The sequence below is a fragment of the Lycium ferocissimum genome, unplaced genomic scaffold (genome assembly GCF_029784015.1).
Source record: "Lycium ferocissimum isolate CSIRO_LF1 unplaced genomic scaffold, AGI_CSIRO_Lferr_CH_V1 ctg2235, whole genome shotgun sequence".
In the NCBI taxonomy this organism is placed as follows: domain Eukaryota; kingdom Viridiplantae; phylum Streptophyta; class Magnoliopsida; order Solanales; family Solanaceae; genus Lycium; species Lycium ferocissimum.
The window spans coordinates 179,841-197,815 of NW_026720282.1; the positions used below are offsets into that span (position 1 = coordinate 179,841).

General features: G+C 32.2%; 1 protein-coding gene across 31 annotated transcripts; it reads left to right on the plus strand.

Moving 5' to 3' along the window:
* The first annotated feature begins 313 nt into the window (after positions 1-313).
* Positions 314-10,370, plus strand: LOC132043247 (uncharacterized). 31 transcript variants are annotated; one of them, XM_059433736.1, is made up of 19 exons: positions 314-733; positions 801-918; positions 1,420-1,517; positions 2,188-2,268; positions 2,411-2,464; positions 2,574-2,627; positions 2,744-2,797; positions 2,888-2,923; positions 3,090-3,137; positions 3,254-3,289; positions 3,385-3,576; positions 3,661-3,907; positions 3,993-4,915; positions 5,153-6,241; positions 7,228-8,999; positions 9,112-9,191; positions 9,573-9,841; positions 10,089-10,222; positions 10,317-10,370. In XM_059433736.1, exons 3-15 carry the CDS (start codon positions 1,430-1,432, stop codon positions 8,907-8,909), a joined length of 4,584 nt encoding a protein of 1,527 aa, XP_059289719.1. In that variant the 5' UTR covers positions 314-733; positions 801-918; positions 1,420-1,429; the 3' UTR covers positions 8,910-8,999; positions 9,112-9,191; positions 9,573-9,841; positions 10,089-10,222; positions 10,317-10,370. The 31 variants fall into 31 exon arrangements, with proteins under 31 accessions (XP_059289719.1, XP_059289711.1, XP_059289715.1 ...); XM_059433727.1 differs by lacking the exon at positions 9,573-9,841 and adding an exon at positions 9,298-9,341 and having other exon boundaries at positions 315-733; positions 5,036-6,241; XM_059433725.1 differs by having other exon boundaries at positions 315-733; positions 5,036-6,241.
* The last annotated feature ends 7,605 nt before the right edge of the window (positions 10,371-17,975 follow it).

The following is a 17,975-nucleotide window of genomic DNA, read 5'->3' on the forward strand; positions in this document are numbered from 1 at the left end:
TATCAATGTGATGTCTGAAATGTTCTGAAAATGTGTTGAAATTTGCAGTTTTTTTTATGAAGTTTAGTGTCTTTGAAATATGGAGTTATTTGTGGTGAAAGTTTAGATTTTCGACAATTTTCCCGACAATTTAGTGTTCACCTTAAACTTTGGTACGATGTCCACGGACGATGTACTTTTTAAATTGTAACATTATCATGATAGTTAAAGTTTTATTTCATTCTTCTTTCATCACCAGCTGTTCAGTAACAAAAGAAGACATTTTTCAGCACTAAAGCATCCTCACACCAGCATTTCAGTGCCATTCTGCATTAAGCAAAACAGAATTTTCAACCAGCAAAAACTCCAGTTTGAAGGGAAAAGTATAATTTCCATAAAAAAAAAAAAAAAAATCATACCTTCTTTATAGTAGATGAATCAGTTGCCTCATCATCAAATAATAGATGAAAAATCATATTTCTGGAAAAGTTTAATTGGAAAAAATTGCCAATTATAAAGAAAAGCAAAAATGAAAGTAAATGGGACAGATAGTCACTTTCCTAATTTTATACGGTCAAAAATCAACCAACAAACCACTAAAGTCACTTTCCTAAATAGGACAAAATTCACTTTCCTAAGTTCTCTCTGAGTCCTGAAACTTCCACTGTGACCATCGAATTCAAGAACAGCTGAGCTAGCCACGACCAAGTCGGAGTTCCTCTGCTCCCTATTCAGCATAAATCCTTCTTCAAAGGTAAAAATTCATCTTCTTTGATCTGATTTTGCTTTAATTGCACCTACTAAGCTCTCACCTGGTTTAGCAAAAATCATAACCACAGAGCAACAAACTATAAGATGATGATGTTGAAGCCATTGAAGAGTGATTCAGATATGAAATCAACGAGCTCAAACTATCTTCACCGATTCGATTCCATCAGTGTAAGGCACTTCTTTTGAGTAATTTCTCCCAATATTCCATGTGAAAATTTGAAACAAATCAAAACATTTGTAACTGTTTATAAATGACATGGGTTATTTATAATTTTCTACTCTTAATAGCAAATTATTTAGAAAGGCACTAATATAATTTAACTTTTAAATTAAGAAGTTCTTTCTTTTAATAAATAGATAGATAAGGGAGAAGAGGAAATGCCACTTGAATGATTCCTGTTATGAATTTACATGTCTTTATTATTTTTAACTAAATTTTAATTATTAAAGTTGTCTGGATTGTCCTTCAACTTCAACTGCATTTAATACGTTGGTACCCAATTTGGTAGATGCTAAAGCTAACAGTTATATAGTCCAAAAACAGTTTTTGCACTTTCTGACAAATGTATCTTTTCTAAAACTTCCACTTTTCATTTTTCAAAACCATCAAACCACTTCATCTTACTTCCACATTCTTTCAAAAAAGGCATACTAAATCCATCTTCTTAGATCGATCTCCATGGAAAATGAAAAAATTCCACTTCCCAGACCAACCACATACAACATACAGAATCAGAAACGGCGCAAAACAAACTCAGTTATCAAAGGTATTATGATCTTTTATTACCACTACCATCTGTGATCAATAAGTTTTATAAAACTTCCGGTTTCAAGCTTAAAACAAATAAAACCATTAGAGTAATGATGGTATAGAAAAATCAGTTCTAATTTATGCAGTCGGTATAGTGAAAGATTTACTATTTAAGAGTAGAAAAATTATTCAAATAAATTTAACTTGGAATTGAGGTTGCTTGGAGAAGTTACAGTTATCGACATTATTAGAAGTGGTTTAAAGTGTTGAATGGAGTGGAACTATAGTGTTAGGTTGTTTCCAGTCGATAATCAAGTAATGAGACTAATTATTATTATTTTTTTATGACAAGGAACCTGCATCCTTTACCCTTTGGGTGCGCACATTATAAACCCCGCACCTGTACAATAGCCCGCAAACCACACTAGAGAAATATGCAAAATATAATTGATTTATTGATATGAAAAATATGCAAAATCATAAATTCCTTTGCTCTCGCGTGCTAGATACACATATTTGATTAATTCTATCATCTATTGCTTAAACCTCTTCTGTTGATAATTTTTTTCCCTATCATATTCTAACTTATGTAATTTTTTCTATTGCTCTGATTTAGCATATTTTCCTTTATATGTACTGCTAATTCTAGAAGCTGAGTTGAGATAACATACAAATTTCTTCTACAGATAATGTTGAACCCTCCAAAAACAGAAACTATGCTGTCGAAAATGAAGAAAGACTTCATCCTTTGTCTGATATAACAAATGGTGAGTGACAACATCCTTGATTTAATATATTTACAATAGCTTTCCTTGAAGTTACTGTACCATAATTTATTCTTATTTGAATGTTTTGTTAAGTTGGATAATAGTTAAACAACTAATGATGAATATATAACTCATTGTGTAGACATGAGAACACGTCATCTTCTTCCTGATTTAAACACATTTCCTATATTGCAAGGTTAGTCCCTCAATTGTGTTCGTTATTTAAGACCTTTATCATATACACTTTCTTTTGACTTATTTTGTTCATCTGTTTTACTTATAAACATTAAACAATGCCATCATAGGTATGCACGATGAAAACATATTGCCTGATTTAACTGACACTCCAACTGAAAAAGGTATGAGAATTTTGTTTGTCTTATTAATTTTTAGTCCAAAGTGGATCACAAGTTTTAAAAACAAGTACTTTAACAGGATTTTGTAATTGATAATAAAATTTTATATTACTTTGTAGATGTGCAAACACATAATTCTCTACCTGATTTAAATGACACACCACTACTGGAAGGTGAGTATTTCAAATTTACATTTGTTATCAGTTAAAATAAATTACAATGTTAAGATTACTGGAAATTAATTAGTCTAACTCTCTTACTAGAGATTGAGGCTGCAATAAGCAACACAGTTATACAAGGTACGTTTCTAGGAAATATTGGTTTAACTTCAAAAAAATGACATCATACGAAAAAAAAAAAAAAAGACATCATACGAGATGTGACTTTCTGAATGTACAATCTTAAATTTAACAAAAAGATTATTACGTTTACATCAATATCGCTCAATAATTTTACACATAACAGGGCAGCTGCAAACTAACATAGAAGATGACGATGAAGAGGAGTATCCAGGTATGACAAGCATACCTTTGAAACTGCCGTTACTATTAGAGATGAATCTATATTGGCAAATATAGATGTATATATTAGAAAACAACTCTATTAATTGATTTAACCACTGTCTTTAGATGTGGATGTTGAATGTGGCGACATTTGCACTGAAGGTACTTGAGAGAAACTCTTATTCACATAAAACAGTGCTATAAATCAAATCAATTATCTTGTGTCATTAAATTTATATATACTATTGCAAGTATAGATTACTGGGATATAGGAGATGCTACATATGAATGCGAAAAGTGTGGAGCTATATTTTGGTATGAAGAAAGAATCCACAAGCATTACAACTCAAAAAACCCAATTTTCACAATGTGCTGTCAAAAAGGAAAAATAAAACTTCCAGATCTTAAGAAGCCTCCTCAAGTTTTGGAACAACTACTATTTGGAACAGGTTAGAGGAATCATTACTTTTAACATCAATATATTCAAATCAAATTATACTCACATTCATCATTCTGCAATTATTTTATTACAGGTCATAAAAGTAATCATTTTCAAGAAAAAATAAGGAGTTATAACTCTATGTTCTCATTTACATCAATGGGGGGAAAGGTTGATGTCTCTGTCAATCAGACACAAGGGCCAAGAACATTCAAATTATTTGGACAAAATTATCATCAAATTGGGAGCTTACTACCTCCTGAAGGATCTACTCCAAAGTTTGCACAGTTATATATCTATGATACAGAAAATGAAGTTGCAAATAGAATTAACGCTGTCAGGTTAGTATTCCACCTTATTTATATAATACTATGCAAATAAAAATTAATTTAGATGACCTTATTGATATCATATATTTTCTTTCAGTCGGGGCCAAGATGTTAATAAACTTCATGCTGAAATTGTCGCTGATCTAAAACAAATGCTCGATGACAATAATGTTTTGGCCAAGACTTTTAGAATGGTCCGAGATAGATTCCAAGAAAATATCAACTCAAATGTGAAGCTCAGACTAATAGGGAAAAGAGGTACCGATGGTAGAAGATACAACTTACCAACAATAACAGAAGTAGCTGCTTTAGTGGTAGGTGACTTTGAAGTTTCTGGATGTGATCGTGACATCATTATAGAAACACAATCTGGGCAGCTACAAAGGATAAATGAACTAAATGCTGCATATTTAGGTCTACAATACCCTTTACTTTTTCCTTACGGTGAAGACGGGTATAGAGAGGACATTCCTTTAAGTGGAGGTGATAAATCATCGGGAGGAAGGCAATATGTTAGCATGCGAGAATATTTTGTCTATAGAATTCAAGAAAGAAAAGACGAAGTTCCTACCATTGTGTCCTCAAGAAGACTATTTCAACAGTTTTTAGTTGATGGCTATACAATGATTGAGTCTTCTCGGTTGAAATTTATCAGGACTCATCAAAAGCAATTAAGAGTTGATTTTTATAAGGTCCTAACAGATGCTATTTTACATGGAGACACTGATCCTTCATCCCAAGGAAAAAGAGTAATTCTACCATCAAGCTTTACAGGGGGTGCACGATATATGTTGCAGAATTATCAAGATGCTATGGCTATATGCAAATGGGCTGGGTACCCTGATCTTTTTATCACATTTACTTGCAATCCTAAGTGGCCAGAGATTACTAGATTCGTAGAGAGCAGAGGGTTGACTCCAGAAGATCGTCCAGATATCTTAAGCAGGGTGTTCAAAATCAAATTGGACGGCTTAATAAAGGATTTGAAAGACAATCAAGTTTTTGGACAAGTAAAAGCAGGTATATAATATTTGCACTTTAAACTTACATATAGATGCTGATTTTATAAGATCATTTTTTAATATAGATGATTTTTGACAAACCTTTTTTTCTATTAAACTCGGTTGATTTCCAATGCAGTGATTTATACCATTGAGTTCCAAAAACGAGGGTTGCCTCATGCTCATATCTTGCTTTTTCTTCATGAGCATAATAAATTTCCATGCGCCTCAGATATTGATCGAATAATTTCAGCAGAAATACCACATGAAGGGGATGATCCTTATTATTATAATGTCGTGAAAAATTTGATGATGCATGGCCCATGTGGTTCTGCTAGGAAGTCTTCTCCTTGCATGCAGAATGGTAAATGTACGAAACACTTTCCTAAAAAATTTGTTGACGCAACAACAGTTGACGAAGAAGGATATCCTGTTTATAGAAGAAGGGATAATGGTAGAACAATTATGAAAAATGGAATTGAATTGGATAACAGGTATGTGGTGCCACACAATCGCTTCTTATTATTAAAATATGGTGCTCATATCAATGTGGAATGGTGCAACCAATCACGATCAATAAAATACTTATTTAAGTATGTCAATAAAGGGCATGATCGTGCAACTGCTGCTTTTTCACAAAGTACTCATGAGGATGGTTCATCAACTGTTGATGAAATCAATATGTATTATGATTGTCGCTACATATCACCATGTGAAGCCGCATGGAGAATATTAAAATTTCCAATTCACCATAGAGAGCCGCCAGTGGAAAGACTATCATTCCATCTTCCAAATGAACAGCCCGTCATTTTCTCTGATGATGATCACATTGAGAATGTAGTAAATAGACCAACTGTAAGGGAATCGATGTTTTTGAGTTGGTTTGAGGCAAACAAAGAATATCCGGAAGCAAGAGATTTGACTTATGCAGAATTCCCTCTTAAATTTAGGTGGGATCAAAATTTAAAAAAATGGGTCAGGAGAAAAACATCTGCATTTTCTATTGGGCGGATTTTCTTTGTTACTCCAGGGAGCGGAGAGTTATATTATCTGAGGTTGTTGTTGAATATAATCAAAGGTCCAATTTCTTATGATGAACTAAGAAATGACCATTCCACTTTTAGAGATGCATGTTATGCACTTGGTTTGTTGGATGACGACAAAGAGTATGTTGATGCTATAAAGGAGGCCAGTAACTGGGGAATGCCATCTTATCTTAGACAATTATTTGTCATGTTGTTGTTATCAAATTCAATGTCACGACCAGAATTTGTTTGGCAAGCGTCATGGCGGTTATTGTCAGACGATATCCTTCATGAAGTAAGAACATTATTGGATAACTCAGGTATAAAAAAAAAATGATTATATAATTACAATGTTTTTTATGTGCTCTCTAGATTAAACATTAAGTATATGTTGATACCTGATAAATACTGTATATTCTACTTCCTTGCATTTGATAGTCTAATAAACAAAGACAACTCTCTATTTTTATTTGTTCAATGTTTAACAAAAATTCAGGTTTTTTTTACCATTTCGTCTTACATGTTCTAAGCGCGTTTAAAAATATATCTTTCTTAAAAAATTGGTTGTGCCCTGTCTTGGACTTGAGTCTACTACCAGGGACTTAAGGATCTGGCCACACTAATTGCTACCTTAAATGAGTACACCAGAACTTCAAAAGTTAAACTTAGAGTGCTAAAATGTTTAGTTTAGAGTGCTTGATGTGCAAAAAATATGATGAAGTTTGCAGATTATTTTCGTGAAGTTTTTCGTGACATTTATAGTGCTCAAATGTTCAAAACATGTGCTAAAATCTGAATTTTTTTAGTGAAGTATAGTGTGCTGAAATATGGACCTGATTTGTAGTGAAACTGTGCTGAAAGGCTACTGAAACTGCACTATAAAAATTGCAGATTTTGCTGCCAATTCTCACTTTTAATTGGGTGTTCAGCTGAAACTTTGCTACAATGTGGAGTTTCTCCAAATTGACACTACCAGTTTGGTATTGAAACTTTCTAACATTGCACATATATGACTGAAATACTTTTTTTTTTTTGGTGCTAAGTTAGCTGAAATATTAAAATTACTTCTAGATTAATGGAAAGAAGTAAGGAAGAACTTTATTCACATCATGACAGGTCTTTCTCTTTTGACTTATTGTAATTCATTTAGTTTACATAACAAAAAAGAGTATTCCAGATCCAATCTTTGATATGGTATTCGATAAGATTATTTATGCTAAAAAGCAGCAACTACATATACGTGAAACTACATGATTGAGTTTTATTTATGATTATATATTTTATTTAACATTTTTATGTCATCCAGAGGCAGAGCTTACAGATGATGAATTGAAAAATCGCTGCTTGCAAAAGATGGAGAGGACTTTAAAAGGTTGTGGAAAAAGTTTTAATGATTTTCCAACAATGCCAAGACCAGATTACAGTGAGCAAGACGTTGATAGTGCCAACAGACTAATTAATGAGGAATTGCGCTATAACAAACGCTCTTTGACACAGGAACATCAACAATTAGTGATGAAATTAACAGCTGAACAGAAGTGTGTGTATGATAAAATCATGACTGCAGTGAACCAAGACAGAGGGGGGTTGTTCTTTTTATATGGTCATGGTGGAACTGGAAAAACATTTATGTGGAGAACATTGTCTTCTGGCGTACGATCTAAAGGTGATATAGTGATAAATGTTGCTTCAAGTGGTATTGCGTCTCTTTTGTTACCAGGAGGTCGAACTGCTCATTCGAGATTTGCGATTCCTTTAAATCCAACTGAAGATTCAACATGCAATATAAAACAAGGTAGTCCTTTGGCAAAGTTGATTGTTAAGGCGAAGTTGGTCATCTGGGATGAGGCACCAATGATGCATAGATACTGTTTTGAAGCTCTTGATCGAACTCTTAGAGATATTTTAAGATTTAAAGATCCATCAAATTTAGATCGACCATTTGGAGGTAAAACAATAGTACTTGGAGGTGACTTCAGACAAATCTTGCCAGTAATTACAAAAGGTACTAGGCAAGAGATTGTTAATGCAACTCTAAATTCTTCAGATTTGTGGCCCCAATGTCAGGTCTTAAAGCTAACAAAGAATATGAGATTGCAAGGAAGTCTATCAGGTGCAGATTTGGATGATTTAAAACAGTTTTCTGATTGGATTTTGGCAATAGGTGATGGAAAGATTGGATGTTCCATTGATGGCATTGAGAAAATAGAAATACCCGATGATCTTCTTATACATAATTGTGATGATCCGATATCTGGAATTGTAGAAAGTACATATTCTGATTACTTGATACATTCCACTGATATAAAATACCTTCAAGAAAGAGCAATTCTTGCTCCGACTCTTCAGATGGTGGAATCGGTGAATGATTACATGGTTTCCCTCAACCATAGTCAGGATAAATCATATTTAAGTTCGGATACAATTTGCATGTCTGATAATGCATTTACATCTTTGGAGCATGTACATACACCTGAATTCCTAAATAGTATTAAATGTTCAGGTATTCCAAATCACTCCATCACTTTGAAGGTAGGTGTTCCTGTCATGTTGTTAAGAAATATAGATCAATCGGCAGGATTGTGTAATGGCACAAGATTGATAATCACAAGACTTGGAAATCGGGTAATTGAAGCCAAAGTATTATCAGGAAAAATGGCTGGAGACAAAGTTTTTATCCCAAGAATGACACTTACTCCATCCGATGCAAGAATTCCTTTTAAGTTCCAAAGAAGGCAATTTCCAGTCATTGTATCTTTTGCCATGACCATCAATAAAAGCCAAGGTCAATCATTGTGTAATGTGGGATTATTTTTGAAGAAGCCGGTGTTTACACATGGACAACTGTATGTTGCATTTTCTCGAGTAACAAATAGAAAAGGGTTGAAGATCTTATGTTATGATGAAGATGGAAAAATAACAAATGAAGCTACAAATGTAGTGTATAAAGAAGTTTTCCGTAATTTAGAGGGCAGAAATTTTCATTGAATAAGTGTCAACTGAGCAGCAACAAGAAGTTCAATGTACATATGCAAAATATAGTTGTGCATCCTGAAGACAAACATAAAGTTGATTGAGGTAAATATTTTTCTACATTTAATCTACTTTGTAAGAGTGTGTTACAGCTTAAACGATATTCCAGTCACTGGATGATACTGTTATTTGATAAATTATCTATCTATATTTGCAGTCAACCACTTCATTTAAATTGTATAGTTGCGGAAAGATGGATTAGCAAACATCACTTCACTTTTCTGTGATTGTTGCTAGGTATGACATAGTAGTTAGAATTGAGTTTTATTAGTAAAGATATAATGTCTCTATTTAAATGAAGAATTCGAGCTGTTATGGTGTTGAATTTTCCTATTTATTTCAGGGCATATGATCGTGATGTGATTAAATTTACAGGACTGGATGCAAGTATTACTTTCAATGTCATGATTACCATGAAGAAAGTATTTTTTTATTTTTTATTTTTACATAAAATGATATTGCTATGTTGACTTACATGAATTCAAATGAGTAGTTCTTGCATCAAGGATATCAATTTGGAATTACACATGCAACTGTTTCTTGCTTTTTAAATTAAAGGGTGCCAACTGTTTTTGTTCTGCTATAACAGTGATCTAAATCATTTCCGATCCTTGACAGAGTTGACATGTTCAGAGAATTCATCAACATGGATAAAGTATCAACAAAAACGGCTGGTGAAGTTATCGGACCTGGTCCGCGTTCTGTCAAGATAGTAATTGTCTTGGTTATATTGTTGAATATGGTGGATTATCCGAGAAATTCTTGACAGAAATAGCCAAAGCAGCCTTCTTATTAGAGTGTGCTTATGTAGTTATCCGATTATCCATCTCATTTTTTGCTCTCTCGAAAGTGACTAGGGTTCTTTGTAATCGGTTCTATTTAGGAAGGTATGGTCCGTTCACACATACCTTGACGTCGATAGACATCTCCCCTATTTTGTGACTTACGCAAATTGATTAGATGAGAACCAATAGAAGAATGGAATTATGCAAAAAAGAAACTCGGCACATGATCTTATTATTGACAACATATCACTTAATCTTAAAAAATAATTGGCCTTTTCTGTTTAGACTATTTAGACTATAAACTGTTAAAGTTTTGTTTGAGCTAAATTGCTTTTGTTGTGTTGATCAGGTCCCATATAGAGAAGGTGAATCCATTGCTGTGATTGCTGATGGTGAAGATGCCAATGGGGAAGCCTAACAAGCACAGATTGTGATCCATACCATGCTAACAGTGCCCTTGGTGACTTCGCTAACTCCAAAATCGTAAGCTTTTAATTCCTAATTATTCGAAGAAAAATTTCACCTATTACAGATCACTCTTGCTTACTAATGTAGCTACAAATGTTTCATATTTCAGGTGACTTGAAGCCTGGAGCAGAGTTCAAGATTACTAGAGCTGTTGATAAAGAAATGGTTAATAATGAAGTTGAAGCAACTATATATACCATGGGAAAATGTTATTATGTGATAAGACTGATCCGAGAATATTATATCCGCAATATGTCACATATGGATCCTATACATCTATTTCTTATCTCTCCTTTCTATTTTTTCTTTTGAATAATTTGCGCATTTTAGTATGTGATAAGACTAATGAGAATATTATATCCGCAATATGTCACATACGGTTCATATACATCTATTTCTTATCTCTCTCCTCTCTATTTTTGATAATCGCGCGCGCGCGGGTACGTATACTAGTAAAAAAAGATTAAAAAGAAAAATTGTTTTAAGAGAGATTTGCATGAGAGTTCTTAGATGGTATTTTAGGGCATATTAGTGAATTAGCCCGCGCTTTGCGCCATCGTTAAAGAAAATTATTTATGATTGAATAATTTTTTATAATTATTACTAAAAAACTAATCTTTGTATATTCTTTGATCAAGTTTATCCCTATCTCTTTGAGTGAAATCATCTTCTCATTAATTGAAAGATTACTTTCAACCTTCACTTTTTCCGTGTTTCAAATATGAAGTCGTAAAACCTCCAACTTCACAAAATACACTATTATATACTTTTTCTCAATAATTTCAATAATATAATTCAGATTACAATGCAAATGTTTTCTCAATATGAATTTAGATAATTAATCAAGATAATATGTTTTAATGAAATAATAATGTCACATATTGTTAAGTCATTAGCCACAATTGAATGATATCACGTATCATATTAAACCAAAAAAATGATATTTATCACAATTGAACAGTTCAATTTAGAAAAGGAGCAAAAAAACTTCAATACAACATACAATTTTCTTAATATTAATTTAAGGAAATATAAAATAAACATAAACACAAAGAAGTTTTGTCCTTTTTCATTGTTTTCATCCTTGGTATTATATCCTTTATTCATTTGTTTTTTTCTTTTTTTATATTAGAAACTATTTTATTTTCAAAAGGTATAAGATAAAGGAAAATGAGAGAAGATACTACTCTAAAATGAAAATAGTGAAAGTATCACTTTTTAAGATATTGAAAGCAAAACTTAAGATAAATTTTAGTTTTTTAATGATTCTATAATATTGTGTATTTATATGATATTTATTAATTTAAAGGAAACAAAATATAGTCAATTCCAAACAATTAGGCAAAAACATTAGGATATAGGCTTTTCATTCATAAAATTTAAACCATTTTAAAGAAAATTACACAAAATTACCATTTCTCAAAGTGAAAGAGACGTAGTTAGTACCTAGTAGTTCCAATTCTGATTCAAACTCTTTCTTTAAAATCTTTAATCTTGTCCATTCTTTCTAATATATGCCTGCATGGAAATATAAAGAACAAATATTAGCAATATTACACAAAAAAAAAAAATCCAAGCACAACATGTAAGAACGTTATAGACTATTTGATCAAATATTTTCTAAATATCAATAAAATGTATAACATACTCTCACTTAAAATGCATCAAGATTTTAAAGAAAGTTATAAGTAAATCAAGATAATAAAAAATATCACAAGGAGTAACCTGATCATACATATACAACCTTCATTCAATTGTAAATCGAAAAATTTAACGTACCTTCTTACATCTACATATGTAAAGAGGTATTTACATATATACATATATAAAATTATGTATTTAGCGGGTTAAACTTTACTGAAAATAAGTGAGAGAATTAATATTATAGAAATTCGTGGGTTTTGAATCTTGCCACAACTCTCTCTCTCTCTCTCTCTCTCTCTCTCTCTCTCTCTCCCCTTCTTCTTAAACCAAAATAATCCAAATCAGCAAATTCACAAACCAAGCAACCTCCAATAATCAACAAACCTAAAGTTAATAAAATATAAAAAAATCATAAAGGAAAAGTGGAAGAACGACACACCAGAAACTGACACAATAAGCACATGTAATATTCCAATTTTCTATAATTAAATTAGGAAAAGCCCCCAACAAAAATCAACAATATAACATGCCCAACTTAAATTAACGGAAATGGGAAACAAAAACAAAAAGGATAATAACAGTTGATATTCTAATTTTAAGCATTTCTGGAAAAGATTTCAAGTACATTGCAAAACACAAAATTAACCTAAAAAGAAAGTAAGAAGAAAGGAAAAGGCAGAATAAGAAAATTGTTTGTGGCTACGGAAGAATAGTACTGTAGAAGGAACATAGGAGATTTCAGGAAAAGAATTCATTCTTGTGTTGCAAGATGACTCTACCACTCTTCACAATCATTTATTAGTGCAATTCTTTATTGCCTCCCAGCCATGATCTTCATTTTGTAGGTAACGGTGCTCATACAATGACTCTTCATTGTTCTCAATTGTTTACTATAATTATTTATTGCCTTTACATACGCTTTTAAATATAGTCAATAAGAAGAAAGATGCAAAAAATGTCAAAAAAGGAGATAAATTTGGAAAAGGGTCAAATATACCCCTGAACTATTAGAAAAGGGTTAAATATATATAGATTATCTTTGGGTTCATATATACCTTCTTGTTATACTTGGGGTTCAAATATACCCTTCTGTTATATTTTGGGTCCAAATATACCCCTTCTCCTTTAAAATCGTCCATGGAGGACATAAAATATGACATGGCATTGACAACTCGGTGAGGTGGACACCACATGGCATGCCACCTCACCACCCCAACCCATTTACCCCTCTCTTCCCCTTCTTCCACCACTATCATCTCCTCCCCTCCATAACTTTTCCACCATTAGCACCACCACATCACCATTTCCACCTTCATCATATGATGCCCTACTGATAAATGTCCTAAATATTCTTCCAGCAAATATTCTACCAGCATTGCAGATGAAAGAGGAAAGTTGCATTACTGTTCACCAAATAGCCAATTTGTATTTATTAATAAAATTGAATGTATTTTTTAAAATATTTCAAATCAGCTTCAAAGATCCTACGTTAAAATAGGTTAAATGTCAAACAACGGTATGTTAGTGTCAACAGAAGATGAATCTCCCATTTTATTTCGGTTTGAAAAGAAAATATGTTACGTAATACTGATTTTGATATAGAATTTAAAGTACAATATTTGGATGTTGAAGAGCTTCTTCTAAGTAATCGAAGAGTTTTGATGAAGGTGGAGATGGTGGTGTGGTGGTGCTAATGGTGGTACGGTTGTGGAGGGGAGGAGAAGATAGTGGTGGAAGAAGGGGAAGAGAGGGGTAAATGGGTTGGGGCGGTGAGGTGGCATGTCATGTGGTGTCCACCTCACCGAGTTATCAATGCCATGTTTATTTCCTCCATGGACAATTTTAACGGAGGAGTATATTTGGACCCAACGTATAACAAAGGGGTATATTTGAACCCAAAGTATAACGGTAAGGGTATATATGGACCTAAAGTATAACGACGGGTATATTTAACCTTTTTCTAATAGTTCAGGGGTATATTTGACCCTTTTCCGAAAGATAAATGTCAATGGTGGTCATATAGAGATGTCACATTACCTTGTTTATGACCAGCTTTATATTATATATAGAGTATATACTGTCTTGTAACATAGATCAAAAGACTAGAACAAGAGGAAAATCAAAAGACTTGAACAAGAGGAAAGCTGTATCAAAGACTTACGATCTTCTCCAAATTTAAAATTTTGTATCTCTCATTATAGTATTTGCTTCTTTTCAATTTGTAAGTGAATATAAAAGATCATTTTCTCGAAACTTAACATATATAATCTTAATTTTATGTTCGACCATCTGAAATAAATAATATATTATCTAATATATATAATCTTAATTTTATGTTCAACCATCTGAAATAAATAATATATTATCTATTTTTATTTGTGACAATATAACTTTTGCAAATAAACTCATTCGAAATGTAACAAATAATGGACAATTTAGTATTAAATCGGCAAATGTAAATGCTTGTAATATTGCAGGTTTTCCAAATGATTGGAAATGGAATACTACATGGAAGTTTGTGTATTCCTGAGAAGCTAAAATATTTTGTATGACTTGTCAAACATAATAGATTTATGTCGGATGAATGTAGATTTAATAGAAAGATAATTGACTCGCCAAAGTGTGATCGATGTGCTGATGTTATGTCCAAAGTCTAAACAAATATGGGGAAATTCTGCAAGTCAATACTTCAATGACTCAATGCTGCGATAGATAATAGCTGCAATCAGTGTGTCAAGTCTCGCTTGTATTTTCAATAATATATGGCATATATGAAAAGAGCATAATAAAAAGGGAAAATAACCCTTTATGACTATTTAGAAAAAATAATTACCCGAAATAGCTTATGTTTGTAAAATTACCCGAAATTGTCCAATTTATACTCTTCACTTCAAAAGCCTGTTGTATATTTATACCCTCACTATAATTGAAAAATGTTGTATATTGCTGTATACAATTGAATTTTCTTGGATATAAACACCTCTTATACATTATTATACACTTTTATACAAGGTTGATATATTGTCTACTCCAGATGTATAAAGTTATATATTGTTGTATAATGTAAAAAAGTGGCTATGCGGGGTGTAATTTAAAACTATGGCTACGCAAATGTAATTTTGTATGCTAGATTGTACATTATTGAAATTTCCCCGAATAAAAATGTGATTGAAAATAACTTTATACCCACTGAGCTTATATGCAATCAAATAATACATTATGCTCGAGAAATTGTTGAAGTATTTCCTAGTCACATTTCTAAATCTACACAAGTCAAACTAATATTTTGATCTCTTCCATATCCAGGACAAAACACAAGATGGAGATACTGCTTTTGGAAGGATCTTTTAGAGATATCAGGGAAAGTACTACAAGGATACTTATAAAATGAAGCCCACTTCAAACATCTATATATAATATAAAGGGAAAAAGGTCAAATTTACCCTCCAAGTATAATTTATAGTTTAAATTGGTCATCCGTCAAAGTTTGGGATCAAATTTGCCCTCCAAGTATGGCTTATAGTTTAAATTTGCCCTCCGTCAAAGTTTGGGATCAAATTTGATAAATAGGATTGCCCTTATATGGATGGAAGTCGACTTGGACTCCACAACACAAAAAGTTAGCCACGTTGGGTCCACATAGGCTCCACGTAGTCTCTCCCAATCCCAATTCTCTTTTTGGAAAAAAAAAAAGTGCCCCGGCAACATTTGTTTTGTCATAGTGAAGGTTTCTTCATGAACTCTTCAGAGTATTTCTGAACAGAGGAAAATGTTTTTTCTCAGAATACATTCCTAAATGTATACCGAAAGTAAGATCAGAAAAGTTATGATCCTGTAAAATTGATAACAAGACAACAAAATAAATTTGTGCAGTTTAGCTTTGAAAATCCATTTTCAGTTCTCTTGAATAGTTTTTGAGAGCTTCTGACAAGGAGGCAACAACAATGAGTTAAGTTAGCCCTGTCAAAGTTCACCTAAGATAGATGTCATGTTCAAGAAAGTTTTTCTGGTCGATAAATTCTATGTTTCTACGGGAGAGAACAACGAATCCTTGGTCGTATTAAATATTTGTTGTTGCTTTGCTATAGAATTTTTCTTACATGCCTCCTATTTTATACATTACGTGTCTACCTCGATGCGATTAAAACTCCGGCTTTTCACATTACTACATGTGCCTTAGTGTCAGCAATAGTCTAGACGGGTTAAGAGAATTGGGATTGGGAAACGAGTTAAAAAGAGAATTGGGTTTGGGAGTCTACTTGGAGCCTATGTGGATCCGTCGTGGCTAATTTTTTTGTGTTGTGGAGTCCAAGTCAGACTTCCATCCATATAAGGGCAAATTTATCAAGTATCCAATGGGAGGCAAATTTGATCCCAAACTTTGTGAGAGGGCAAATTTGATCCCAAACTTTGACGGAGGGCAAATTTAAACTATAAGCCATACTTGGAGGGAAAATTTGATCCCAAACTTTGACGGAGAGGGCAAATTTGATCCCAAACTTTGACGAAGAGGGCAAATTTGATCCCAAACTTTGACGGAGGGCAAATTTAAACTATAAACTATACTTGGAGGGTAAATTTGACCCTTTTCCCATAATATAAAACTAGGAATGCAAAAGGTGATGTGACACCTCTATATGGCCTAGAAAATCATTTATCTTTTTTTCTCTCCTATTTTTGAATTTTTCTTCATTTTAAAATTACTATGCTGTATATTAAAAAGTCAAAAATTCACTCTCTTAATGATAATCCATTAATTACACATCTTAATTCTCTTAATATCTAATACTAATTAAATGACGATTCATTGTATATGTTACACTATTTTAACTGCAAGATTTTGGTCACTCAAGAGCCACGAGCAAGCAGCTTTTTCCATGATAGTTGGAGATGTGATGATTCATTTCCCTTGTACAATTCTTTTTCCTTCATTCTTTGCATTCATTAATTTGTTTGATAATTAATTTTTTTAATCATATTTATGGAGTACATCTAATTATATCTCATGAGTTACAAAAACCTCCGTCTATTTGCATTCTCTACTTGAATAAGATGTCTTCTCAACTCCCTTCTACCTAATTCTTATGGCTTAACCAATCTATAAATAACAATCACACATGGAGTTGTTGGATGCTCATTTTTGTTTTCTCCTCATCCCTTTTTTACCTTAGTTGAAAATTTTGTTTGAGGTTTTCTGCAATATCTAAACACAGTGAATGAATTTTTGTTAAGTGATGTTGCTAGAGTGAATTTGCTAATCTATGTTGTTGTGTGTGTATATATATATACGTACATATATATATATATATATATGTACGTACGTACATATATATGTTTGTTAATCTCTACTATTTGCCCCTAATTATTTTGTTCCATATAATTTTGTTTTAAGAATTCTAATTATCTTTTTCTCCTTTTTGGGTTTTTTTCCTTCATTTTATTCATTGACCAATTTGTTTAATAACTAAAATTACTTCTATCATGTTTATTGCATCTAATTATGTCTAAGTTACAAAAAACCTTCATCTATTAGCATTTTCACTTAAATAATATGTTTCATCAACTTCCTTATTGTACCTAAATTTTCATGGCTTAACCAATTTGTAAATTAACAATTATACATGGAGTTGTTGATGCTCTTTTAGATTTTTTTCAATTTTCTTTTACCTTATTGCAAGCTAGTCCTTATTGCGTACAAAACTTAAATGGTTGTTTTTATAAACTTAAATGATTATTATAACAAGTATTTTTAGTTGTTTAATTTTCACAACTACACCGTAACCATTATCCTCAAAACGTCAACTTAAAAGATAGCGATAAGTCAATACGGTGAATAATGATGAGATAATTACACTCAATATCAATTGGGGTACCAATGCTATCAAATTTAGCCCATATTTGAGTTTCTTTCCCACAATAGCCCATCTTCAGTTTAAACAATTTTTTTTTTTTTTTTAAATGACCCATTCCCGTCTTCCTCCCCCTCTCTCTCCACTGCCTCCTTCTTTTTCATTTTTTTTTTAAATTTTTAAATTTTTTTTTGGAATTCGCCACTGCCTTTTTTTTTTAATTTTAATTTAATTTTATTATTATTATTTTTTTTTTTTTTGGAGTTCGCCACTGC

Coding starts and splice junctions, on each gene's coding strand:
- LOC132043247 (XM_059433728.1), top strand. CDS start 1,430: ATGGAAAATGAAAAAATTCCACTTCCCAGACCAACCACATACAACATA. Junction 3,577..3,660: donor ACAACTACTATTTGGAACAG/GTTAGAGGAATC, acceptor ATTTTATTACAG/GTCATAAAAGTAATCATTTT. Junction 4,916..5,035: donor TTTTGGACAAGTAAAAGCAG/GTATATAATATT, acceptor TTTCCAATGCAG/TGATTTATACCATTGAGTTC.